General features: G+C 38.0%; 1 protein-coding gene across 3 annotated transcripts in view; it reads left to right on the top strand.

Annotated features, from left to right (window-relative positions):
• The window catches only part of LOC139693804 (jmjC domain-containing histone demethylation protein 1-like), a 116,240-nt gene extending 109,277 nt beyond the window's left edge, over positions 1-6,963 (top strand). For all 3 annotated transcript variants that reach the window (XM_071592088.1, XM_071592086.1, XM_071592087.1), the window contains exons 11-13: positions 287-400; positions 1,911-2,312; positions 5,507-6,963. In XM_071592088.1, coding sequence (XP_071448189.1) covers positions 287-400; positions 1,911-2,312; positions 5,507-6,733 — 1,743 coding nt within the window. In that variant the 3' untranslated portion in view covers positions 6,734-6,963. The remainder of the gene's footprint in view (positions 1-286; positions 401-1,910; positions 2,313-5,506) is intronic.
• Positions 6,964-12,494: the final 5,531 nt, after the last annotated feature.

Here is a 12,494-nt window from a genome sequence, read left to right on the forward strand (position 1 = left end):
TGCTTCTACTATTAATAAAATTATCATGGAATGCACTACTTGATCATTTCAGCATGTGATTGATATTATATTTCATTGAAGACTTAATGGAGGTTTTCAAAATTAACTTGTACATTCAAGAAGTGGGCTTGTATTTCAATGTATTGCATGGATAGTGTAATCCACGACCACCTTGATGACTCTCTACTTAGTTTCATAACTTTTTAATGATGCTAGGTGTTTTTGATTTATTTAAAATGATTGAGTACTGATATTCAAATTGAAATCATGCATTCTTCAATTGCAGCCAAGGCACTTTCGAGCCCGACAGAAGTCCACTGATATAAGACGAATGTCAATTGGCAGTGACACGAGTAGTATGATGGACACCAAAGAGAGAATAAAGTCTGAAAATATGGAGGTAAGAATGGGTTGGGTTCAAAAGCAAGTTTTAATGATGTGATCAAGAATTAACATGTACTGTTGAATCCCAAGTGATTTTCTTCAGCCTGGTCATAGAGCCAAATGTCAGATAAGACCTATATGTTCCCTGATTCATACCAAAGCAATTACCATGTAGTGTATTCATTCATATGGCACATTTTAATGTAACGCAGGTCTAAAAATATATGCTGTTATATCCATAATGTGGATCTTTCTATTATCTGTAAATACAGTGAAGGTTGTATTTTATTAACTACTCCCCATGTAATATTCCCAGCCATTCCACAGAATATTTCATCTTGAAACTGAGTTGCTTTATCTCTATTCTTACAAGAAATATTTTCTATCCTGGTGCCATGAGTGTAAAACATTTCACTGGAGTGGAAGCAAAATGAAACAGTTATTGAAGTATCGCTGCTGTCCCCTACCAGATTTTTGGGCTTTCATTCTTAAATGTATTTGGTTTTGAATTATTTCATTTAGTGAATATAGTGATAATAGTAGAGTGTAAAAATGATTTCTTTAGAAGTTGAAGCATAAGTTGTGGATTGTTTATATATGTAAATTTTAGGGCTGTTCATTGTGAGCTTTTTTATTAAATTCCACAGTTTCAACTTCTCTCAAATTCCTATGAGAATTTCTTTCTCTAATTTGTGCATATTTGAATCTTTATTTGATGTGATTATTATTTTCCATAAACAGTTGGCATCATTTTAATAATATTCTATGACATATTCTGCTACCAAATATCAGAATATAGTTGTGGTGCAAGGTAGAATTTCTTTCAAGCTGCAAAACATAATGTGAGAACAGGGATTACAACATATTGAGACCTCCCCTTAAATTTTGCTATGTGGAGGTTTTACAGTTATTTCAAAATGTAGCTACCAGGTACCTTAAATGAATAAGTATTTTTTTTCAGCGTATAATATTCATATTTTGACCAGTTAGTTAAAGTGTAATATAACTCTATGTATAAACTGAAGAATGATTTGGAAATTATTCAGAAATTCTTTATTAAAACATTACTATGATGATTAACATTTAAAAACATTAATTCATGATTATTTTTTTAATAAATTCATTCAAGCTGTTGAGGTTTTTCCATTTAACTTTATAGTTGCCTTAATGTACATAGTTTCTCTTCTTGAGACTCTTTGGAAAGTAAATGGTATTTTGGTTGAGTTCTCAGTACTGAGGCCCCCTTTATCAAAGTTAGGAGTATTTTTGTAGCCATCATAGTTTGATCTCTTAAGGATTGTATTAACAATCAATCTTACACAACCTTTATTACTTGTACATATTATTTCACCAGATTTAGTTCAGGAAATTTATACTATGTTTACCACAGCTTTTATTGCACCTGTAAATCAACACACAGAACAACTCCTGTTCATGATTGAATCGAGGCACTGATAACTCTGTTTGTGTGCTTAATTTTCTTTTTGCCTATGGGTGATCTTACTCATTTAACATCGGCCTGACAGGTTGACAGTGATGGGACAAATGATGGGTTCCCACAGCCCACGACAACGGTGCCCGTGGTGACCTCTGCCTCCCTCCTCCCCCCACCCCCTCCCTTCACGGCCAAGGATCGGCAGAAGGTGATGAGGCGGGCAGCTCCGGAGGGAGACGAGGACCAGGAAGAAGGGGAGGAGGGTGGTGGTGGTGGTGTGCTCCCTGAGAAGAGGGCTCGGGTGGCTGAAGAGGCCGAGGAGGGCCAAGGAGGGCCTGCAGAGGGTGTTGTTGAGGGCCAGAGGCACCAGAGGTTGTTGCCCTCTGCAACCCCTGCCAATGAAGCACAACCAACATCTGTCCAGTCGCCGCCCAACCCATCGTCACCCCTGTCCCCAGCCATGGCGCCCACCAACCCCCCGACAGTAGTCGAGGTGAGGAAAAGTGGTCGGATGCGTCGTAGGAAGATGGTTTATGATGATTGATATGGCGGGCAGAGGGGGGGGCGTGGGTGGGGTTGCCGGGTTAGTGCTCCCAAATTCATGGTGGGACCTCAGTCAGTGGAGGAAGATTCGGCTGGGTTCCAGGACGTTATGTTGAGGGCCAAGTGTGCAATAAGGTGCACAGATCTTTCTTTTTTTTACCTTTTTTGTATTTGAGGAAGTGTGTTGTAAGTCAAGGATGGTGTGTCAGATTGAAGCTTTGGTGCTCAATGCCATATATTATGGGACCGGAGTTAGAGGACAGGTGTTACCTTCTATAGGACTGCAGCTGTTTGGGCCGAAATATGGCCGTGGTGATTTCTATTGGAGGTATTTTGCACGTTCAGAGTCTCCGTGCAGGACAGTCAAGCATAGAAAAAATAAGTGATAATGGCAAAACCTTCAGGATGATGGCTGAATCCAAATGCATGGTGACTGCCTCTGTAAATTCGTTTAAAAATATTAATGCATTTGTTTAATAAATGTTGATGTGAAGATGTCAAAAGTCAGACTTCACTGAGGAAATTCAGTGATTCACAACAGTATATTAGTCTTCATATCCATGTAGTATGTGTTGTTACAATAGAACAGGTTGAGTGTGCAAAGTTCCTTCAAGTACTCTTGAGCGGATCTGTGATAATTGCTGAGAAATCTTGCAATCTTATAGAGTATTAATGGGTGGGAGTTATATAATTTGTATGTTTATAAACGCTAAGTACTTCTTAACATTAATAAGTGTTTGTGGCCGGGTGTTATCATTTTAACTTGTCATATCCAGTTAACACCCTTTCCTTCAGTAATGTGTGCTGAGTGACATAACATTTTTAGCCAGATTTGGCATTATCTATGTGTTTGATCTTACCATTGAAAGGGACTTTTCCATTGTGCTATGCTTTTCAGGAAGACCTCATGTTAATGGCCATTCAGCCTCTGGCTTACCTATTTTCGAGAAGTCAGTTTGTTAATTTTGAAGAATTAAAGGTTTATTTTTCTTTGTAAATGCATGCTGTGGAAGTTAAACGTTTACAGCATACTGAGTAATGATGAAGCATATGTATTTGTTTTTATCTGGAATGTCATTTTTCATGGGTTGACTCTGTTTACATTAAGCAATGGAAAAATAAATGTACTTCACTGATTCTTTTTCATTTGAAAGGAAGTGCACTGGCAGATTGGCTAATGAGCATGTTTTTAATAGGGTATTAGTATTGCTGTTGTTGAATGAATGCTGTCTTTTACACTATTTTCTTTCCCATTGCTGCAAATTGTCAAAATTGATGGAAAAGTCATTAAATAATGCTTGTTTAAGTCACAGTTTGTCCTCTCCCATGATGTTGGTTTTCTGTTACCGTACCTCACAAGATATCCCTAAGTCATTAATCCATTGCTGTTGCCTGTATAAATAGTCTTTCTGAAACTTGGTATCCTCTCAGGAAAAAATATTCATTAGCTGAAGGATTATATAAATATATATTGTATTATATTTGAATTTACATTGTATGTTTCTTGCTTCAACGTCTGCCTTTCACTCATTCAACAATTTTATGCTTTCAGAGCATGTGATGTTTTATTAATGTAGAAAATGTGAAAAATTATTTTTGTTCAAAGTATAACATTAAATTTGTGCCTTGCATAAAAATAGGTGTGTGTGTGTCTTTTAATTAGTCGCATAAAATATACATGTAGATTATGTGTTCTACCAGCCTACTCTAAGGTAAAAGAAATTTTATTGACTGGATGAAAATTAAACCTGAAAACATTTTTCTTTTGAATCAGAACACATTTATGCTTGTCAGAAGGGTTACATCACTTTTTATGTCAAATTGAGAAGGGCCACGGCAGTTATTTTTCCAAATTAATTATAATAGGGATAAACATTTAGTGTGTCTTTCACTGTAAAGAAATAATCTGCGCATTTTTTCCTGATTAAATATATAAAGTACACGTATAGCTTTCTAAGGGTATTAAAATAAACCATATACAATATAAATAAGAGCTGACCCTTGGTTTCATCCACCTAATAATACCCTAATTATGTCATTTAGTAATTGTTATTGATCCAATGGAATGAAACTAGTAGACTTAAATCAAATACAACTTTGTTTTAATATAAGTTATGAAATAATGAATTTTTGTGTCTTTTGGTCAGTTAAATCTTGTTAACATTATAATGCAGTGCACAGAGGCAGTAATTCCTCTTATTATTGTAGGGAACTTGCAGTTTTTTCCACCTGAAAAATAAACTGAAGCATATTTTTATGTTCAAAAGGCACTTGTGTGTTCGTCCTGCATTCTATCATATTCACAGCTTTTAAGCTTTTCACTGCCTTTGGTATCCATCAGAGATGAGCACCGACATTGAAATCCAGGAGAAAAATTAAAATGTCCTTTTCAATGTGAACAAAATCTAATATTCACTTATTAAATCAAAGAGGGTCCAAGATAATTTAAAATCCTGACATTTTGTATTTAATAATAATCTGGTTATTGAAATATTTTTCATGTTGATAGGTAGCTTTTAAGTTAATCTTCAATACACTAGCACAAAAATATTTCTCATTCACACAATAGATATAAATATGAAGAGAAAAGTTGACAATATGAGACAAAACAAAGTTATATTAGTAATGTTGACTTCTTTGGTAATTATTAATTCTATTAAACTTAATGTTTTATTTGCTTACCTTATACTCAATCTTATTTCTGTGTCACTCAAGCCACGTAGTCCATGTGATTTGTGTTTCTTAAGTGTTTAATTTTCTAGGATTAATTGTATCATAAGTTGCAAAACTCTTGATGAAGAGGCAAAGGCTCAAATTATCAATCAAATCTTTTTGAAGTTACTGGAGCTGCATCATGAATTAAGTATCTAGTAAATCAGGTGCGTGAATGTTTATGGCTGTTGTACGCTCTAATCTTAAAGTTTTCGTGGAATGCATGCTTATGTAGAAGAATTATAATTATTATTATTTCAAAAATGCATGCTTTATGCTGGCATTGCTTTTTATTTTAAAGAATTAGTGGAAAGGTTAAGTGATGGAAAAGAATTAAAAAAAAGGCATCTTTGCTCAATTTTTCTAATATGGCAAATGAATTATCTATTTTAGTGGTTCTGAGTGACATTAAATTTCCCTACTTTTTGCCAGGCTCCAAGGTCTTGTACGAGTGCTGCAGATGAGAAAGAACAACACGTTGAAGAGCGCCACACCCCCTCACCTGTGGTAGCCACACCTCACACACAGCGCAATGCCATGGGAGCCGCTCTTGACCCACAATCGCCCCCAAATGCCACAAAGCCAGGCATTGCCGCTGTCAGTCCCCGCTCTGCCAACAGTAGTGACAAGGCTGCTCGAGGCGGTAAAGTTCCTTTCCGTGTCCAACTGGCACGACAGTTGTCATCTGGCAGTACCACCAGCTGTGGGAAGATCTTGAAAAAACCAATGCATGTGGTGAGGCCAGCACCTCCACCTCCCCTCCCAGAGCCCCCTAGGCCCCCTGGGAGCCGCTATGCCAACCCTGCCCTTGACAAATCTGTGATGCTCCCTGTGTTTGAGCGGCTCTCAACAGGGGACCTGTGTCGCTGTATGAGGGTGTGCCGAGCATGGAACCGGTGGTCAGTTGAGCCCCGACTCTGGCGTTCTGTTGACCTCTCGCACCGGAGTGGAGTGACAGCAGAGGCCCTCTCTGGTGTAGTCCGGAGGCAACCAGAGTCACTTCGCCTCGACTGGTCCGAAGTGGGCAAGCGCCAGCTAGTCTGGCTGCTTGGCAGGTTGCCTAAGCTGCGTGACCTGTCATTGCAGGGATGCCCATGGGGTGCAGTGGCTGCCCTGCGCTCTGCCCCCTGCCCCCCACTCCTCACGATGCTTGATCTCAGCTTTGTGACAGGACTAGATGACAGTGGTCTGAGGGAGATAGTTGGTGGGAGGGGCAATGGAGGTGCATCAGCATCGACAGGGAGTGTGGGTAACTCAGCCGATGGAGGGCGAGGGAAGCAGCTAAGGTCACTCAAGGACCTGCGCCTGGCAGGTTGTGACATATCAGACACTGCACTCCTCTTTGTTGCGCAGCAGTTGCGCTCACTTACAAAACTCAATCTAAGTGAATGTTCCAAAGTGACAGATGTTGGGATTGGTCACCTAATGGCAAAGGGGGCCTCAACAGTCACCACCATGCAATCTCTGGACATTTCAGGGTGTCGTCTTGTTACAGAAGCATCCCTCAACCACCTAAAGAGATCGGTGGCCTTAGAGCACCTAGACTGTAGGCACACGCCTCTGATTACATCAGGAGCAGTGATTAGGTTTGCTGCTGAAATCCCAAAACCTCGAAGACTTGTTGTTGTGGAAGGAAAATTAGTCACCTCCAAGGCATGAACAGGTGTCAACTGAAGATCTTATGAAAAACTTTGTCAAAGTTTCTGCAACATTTGCAGTGGATGTGAATTGGATCATATATCTGGTAGTCTTGACCAACTTAAGGTTAGAGTAAAAGGTGCATTATGACATGTAAATTCATCCTTCATATCTGATTAGAATTTGTCATCTCATTAATGTTATCACATTTAGTTTTTTTAATTAAGAATTTATAACTTTTAATTTGTGTGTTTGGGTGTGTATATATATGTATGTATCTAAACACATGCACACATATATATATAAATATATATGTACATATATATATATATATATATATATATATATATATATATATATATATATATATAAACATGCATACTCACATATATGTATGTTTATATACACATATAGTTATTAATATGTGTATATTTATATATTTGGCTCAGCAAAGGTAGCTCTTGTGTGCAATTTTGAAGGAAATGTATACATTGTGTTATATGATATGAAAGACCATTGTTTAATTTGTGTTTTTTATGACGAAGTGATAGTGAGTGTTTCTCGAAGATTTTCAAATAATTCTAAAACTATATATACCTGCAAATATATGTACACTAGATTGGAAGGCACATCAAAGACTACTATGAATGCTAAAAGTTGTGAGTAATTCAGTTGTTTATATAGTGAGGGGCATCAAAGCAAGATGTCAGTGAGTGCAATAGCTCGGCATGAAAGGTAAATCATGTCTGCGCTGGTAACTTATTATTTGCTGCACAGAAAATCAGTATTTTTGTGCGCACTTGAACTATGGAAGTACTCTGCATTTTATGCATAAATCGAGAATTTGTACAGTACTTGGCTATTAAATAATTTACCAATTCTTGAAAAATGAAATTCATTGTATTTATTCTAATAGTTGTATGGTCCTCTTCAAAAGAAATAATAGCTTGAGCGATACTTTTAATGCTGATATGGTTTAAAAAAATATCTAAATTTATGTGCCTTTAATATACTTCAGTTTCAGGCTTTACTTCATGGAAGTATTTAATATCCATAATTAAAGATATGTATGTAAAATATATATTTTGTAAAAGAAAAGAAACTCTCCTGTTGAAAGACAAAAATTCTATGCTTCTGTACATATAAAACTGACCAACAAATAACAATACTTAGATAATAACAGTTGCCACCTATTTCTCAACAAATACTCCATTCCATATTTCCTTTCCATAAGAGGACACAAAATCTGAAATGACTGTGACACCCTTGATAAATTCCTCTCAAATCTACACCATTCCATCCTCAAACAAGACTATCCTGAATCCCTGCTAAACGAAAGAATCCAAAGGCATGCTTACACTCCCTGTAGTTTACCTTCTGAAGTGCAACCTATACCCTGCCTTTTATATCGTACAGTGTACTGCACCCCTCAATATTAGAAGCAATAACCACCAGGCCTCATGCAAGAATTCTTCCCTGATTGGGATGCTCCTTATCCAAAAACACACCCCCGAACAAAACACTTCCTTTTATAAATGTTATACATGCTATACGAGGTCTGTTCAATAAGTATTGTGACTTATTTTGTTTTTTCAAAAATTATTTATTTATTCATGAATATGTATTTTGTCCCCTTAAAAGTAATCCCCATTAGGTATTATATACTTGTGCCCATGTTTTTTTCATTCCTCAGAGCATTTCCAAAAATCATTTTTGGGATCATGTTGAGCTCCTCCTTTGATGCAGTCTTAATCTCATCAATCATAGTGTAATCCTTTCATGGACCTTCTTCACTGGGGGCCAGATCTGGGGAATACAGTGGCTGCGGCATCATTAGTGAGTTATTTTTGGCCAAAAAGTAGCGAACAAGTAATGATGCTTGAGAAGGGGCTTTGTCATGTTGCAAAAGCCAATTTTTGTTTTTCCACAAATCTGGGCTTTTGTGGCGGATTGTTTCGTGCAAATTGTGCATAACTTGCAGGTAATATTCCTTATTTACCGTTCTATCCTGTGGCAAGAATTCATGATGCACCATGCCCCTGTAATCAAAGAAAACTGTTAGCAAAACTTTCACAGTCGACCAAACTTGGCATACTTCTTTTGGTCTTGGATCGTGCTGCAGCTTCCACTGGGATGATTGAGCTTTAGTTTCCAGATCATAACCATAAACTCGTGATTTGTCACTAGTTATGACCGTCTGGAGCAAATTTTGGTGGTCACGGGCAGAGTCCAACACCTCATTAGCTATGTTAATGAGTTGCTGTTTTTGGTCGAAATTGAGCACTTCTAGTTCGAATTTCGCGGCAACCCCTGTCATGCCCAATTCAATGGTAAAAATCAAATGGCACGAGCCAACCGATATGTTTAGGTCCTCAGCAACTTTTCTAACGGTGATTTGACGATTGGCCAGTACTATTTTCTTCTCTTCATTAATGTTTTCGTCTGTTGTTGAAGGGCTTGGGTGCCCGGCATGCTCTTCGTCATTCACCTCTTCTCTGCCCTCTTGAGAACATTTAGTACCACCGATAAATGTTGCTTTGGTCCAAGTTAGCTTCTCCATAGGCCAAATTCAGCATTTGAAATGCGTCCGCGCACTTAATTTTGTTTTTCACACAAAATTTGATAGACTCTTTGATCTATTTTGTGGAAAATCAAAGACAAGCCGAAACATGCCCAAGCAAAACAGCTGTCTTTAATTACCTGAACTTTCATAATGGCCAAACCTTTCGGCATAAATGAGAGACATAAGTACCTACATTATGCCACGAAAAAAATAGAAAATCAAATACATGGAACCCGTGGGAATCCAAAATTTGTGATAATTTTTGAACAGACCTCGTAGTGTACCCATTTCAGTATCCCTCCCACACTCTGACCCTCCACTCAAAAACTAAACAATAGAAGGGGCATTTATCTGGCTCCTGGATTCTTGGAATTACCCAGGTATTAATGTTGGAGATTAATTACCCCGATCTTCACATATTTTTATCTCCCCTCTGCTCCCAACACTTTCCATATTACTCCCACACTTCTATAAATCCCCCTCCCAACTCTTCCGCTCGCAAACCTTTCCCTACCTTCCCCATCCATCCAGTGTTTCCAGCCCATTCTGTTATAACCTTTTCCTTAGTTCCTTCCTTCTATTCCTTGGAGAAAGGTGGCTTGTACCCCCAAAAATTTGAAAACGAGTGAGTTTCTTTTCTTTTTTGTGTATTTCAGTGAAAATGTCTTTGTTCGCTAGTGCTAACTTCATATACACTGATATGTGGGTCGCGGTAGTCCAGGGGTAGAGCTTTGGACTACTGACCAGAGGGCCCAGGTTCAATTCCCGGGAAAGCCTCTCTGGGCACCTGCAGCTCCACCCAAGCTATGTGATTTTTCGGGTACCAGATCATCCTGGGAAACCATAACTGGCACAGGGAAAGGCACTGGCCCCCCTACCCTGATGTGTGAATTTCACATGCCGTTGGGCTTAGTACTGGGTGAACTCTACCATTACCTACCAAAGCTACCTACGGGTTGATTACTGTGTTTATGGTTTATATATGTGTGTAATATATACATCCATACATACTTGTACGCATACATACACATGCGCAATATGTATGCAAGATACATACCTACTTGAATGTACGAGAGAAAGAAAGGGGAAATATAGATATTTTGGGCCTGTGCAAGGTGAGATAGGCAGCAGGGATTATTGCACTGATAATTATGGAATAACATCGGTATTTATGGACAGAAGCAATTAGGGGTGGCAAGAATATAGACCAAAAAGATAGAAGCATAGAGGAAGTGAGTGATGCACTATTTATTATTAGTTGAAGCAAAAGCTGAACGATGAACTTGGTCATTGTTCAGGTCTACATGCCACCAAGGAATCATAAGGTGGAAGAAGTAGACATGGCACACAACTTATTATAAGTAATTATGGGTATTCATTGAAGGGAACATTAAATATTTGGTAGGTATTGGAACTTTGTGGTAAATTAAGGGAGAAATGGGAGTGAGGTAGGGAACTACAGTTGATTAACAAGGAATGACCATGGGGAATAAGAAATAGAGTTCTGCAAGAGACAGGGTTTATTCATAACGGAACACCTGGTGTTAACACCACAGCAAACTTGGTTGTATTTAAAATGCCCAGTGTTTCAGAAAGGTATCAGTTTGATAATATTATGATTAGTCATAGATTTAGGAACAGCGTGATCAAGTCAGTTTCTAGGAATTGATTCGGACTTAGATAATAATTTCACAAGAATTCAAGAGGATGAACGAGGGAAAATGGGTGAGGAAATACAAGGAGCTTTACCCAGAATGACGGGAAAGGATTACCAGGAGGGAGTAGAAAAAATTATGAGTTAGGGTAGGGAGACTGGCACAGTAAAGATTAGATGAAAAACGGGGGCATATCTGAAAAGAATCATCCAAAGCTGCAAACAAAATTTAAGGAACAGTTCATAGGAATAGGGCTGGGAAACCATGGATTAGTGATGAGATGATAAGGAAGATCGATGTTAGATGGAAATGGAAGGATGTAATCACAGCAGTTGGTAGAAGGGAATAAGAGGAGATAAATAATGAACCTAGGTGGGAAATTAATAGGCCAAGAAGTGTGATGGAGGGCACAGTGTGGGATGTTAAGAATTTATGAAGGAAGGGTGAAATGAGTTCATTGTGCAGAAAGGTGAAAAATCTAAGAAGTAAAGAAGGAAAATCTGCACATTATTAATGATATGGAAGGAAAATCATATGTCATTGAACCAAGATACGTTTGAGACAGATGGAGGTAATATATGATAAAGATATTAGGCCTGTAATGTTAGATAGGAATCATGAAGTGAGTTGGAATAGGGTAGGTCCAGGCTTAGTTGATGGTTAGATAGAAAGGGTATTGTGGGAATTGAAACAAATAAGGCTGTGGGGGTGGACAACATTTCTGTGGCACTAATGAAAGGTTTGAGAAGAGGTGGGGAGGAAGCGATTTTTTGGACTAATTTTTTGCATTTATGAGAGATGAATTAGGCTGGAAAACTTCATTCAATCAGTATTAGGTCCTATTCCAAAAAAAGGAAAGGTAGCATTATGTGAGGACAAGAGGACAATATGCTTGATTTCAAATGAATTGAAAGTGGTAGTACTAAGGGTCATCAAAATGAAGGTGAAGATGAGGGCCAATTGTTCTTTCGGGGATGATTTGGGGGGAGTTCAGGAATGGGAGAGTTAAACATGATACTATTACATTAATGAGATCAGTAACATAGGGGAGCATGGAGTATAATCAGTATGTCTTTGGTTATATCATAAATTTTAATAACACCCTAATAATAGAATTCATTTGGTAGTATTAATGACTATATTACAGAAGATAGGAGACTTTTGCATGAAATATTTTCAGGTAGCATGGCATACACAGCCCACATTTGAGATCCATTTAACATATACTACCTTGATCAAAAATTTCCCGGAATTTATTCAGAAAATTAAAAATACAAGTTTATTCATCTAAATCTATATTGTCCCCTTCAAAGTAATCCCCATCGACTGCAACACACTTATGCCAGCGCTTGATCCAATCCTCGAAACATTTTTTATATTCGGTTTTCGGTATGTCCATCAGTGCTTCCTGCGATTTTTCCAGTATAAAGTATAGCAAGTTGTTCTTTTCAAGTCAATAAGTTAGAAAGAAAGAAATTGTATGAAGTACTTGGCCACAAGGATTCAGCTTGCAGCAGATGTAACTGGTGAATTTTCTTGGCTACAATAGGATGGATATAGAATT

The sequence above is a fragment of the Hetaerina americana genome, unplaced genomic scaffold (genome assembly GCF_022747635.1).
Source record: "Hetaerina americana unplaced genomic scaffold, ioHetAmer1.1.p SCAF_5, whole genome shotgun sequence".
Taxonomy (NCBI): Eukaryota; Metazoa; Arthropoda; class Insecta; order Odonata; family Calopterygidae; genus Hetaerina; species Hetaerina americana.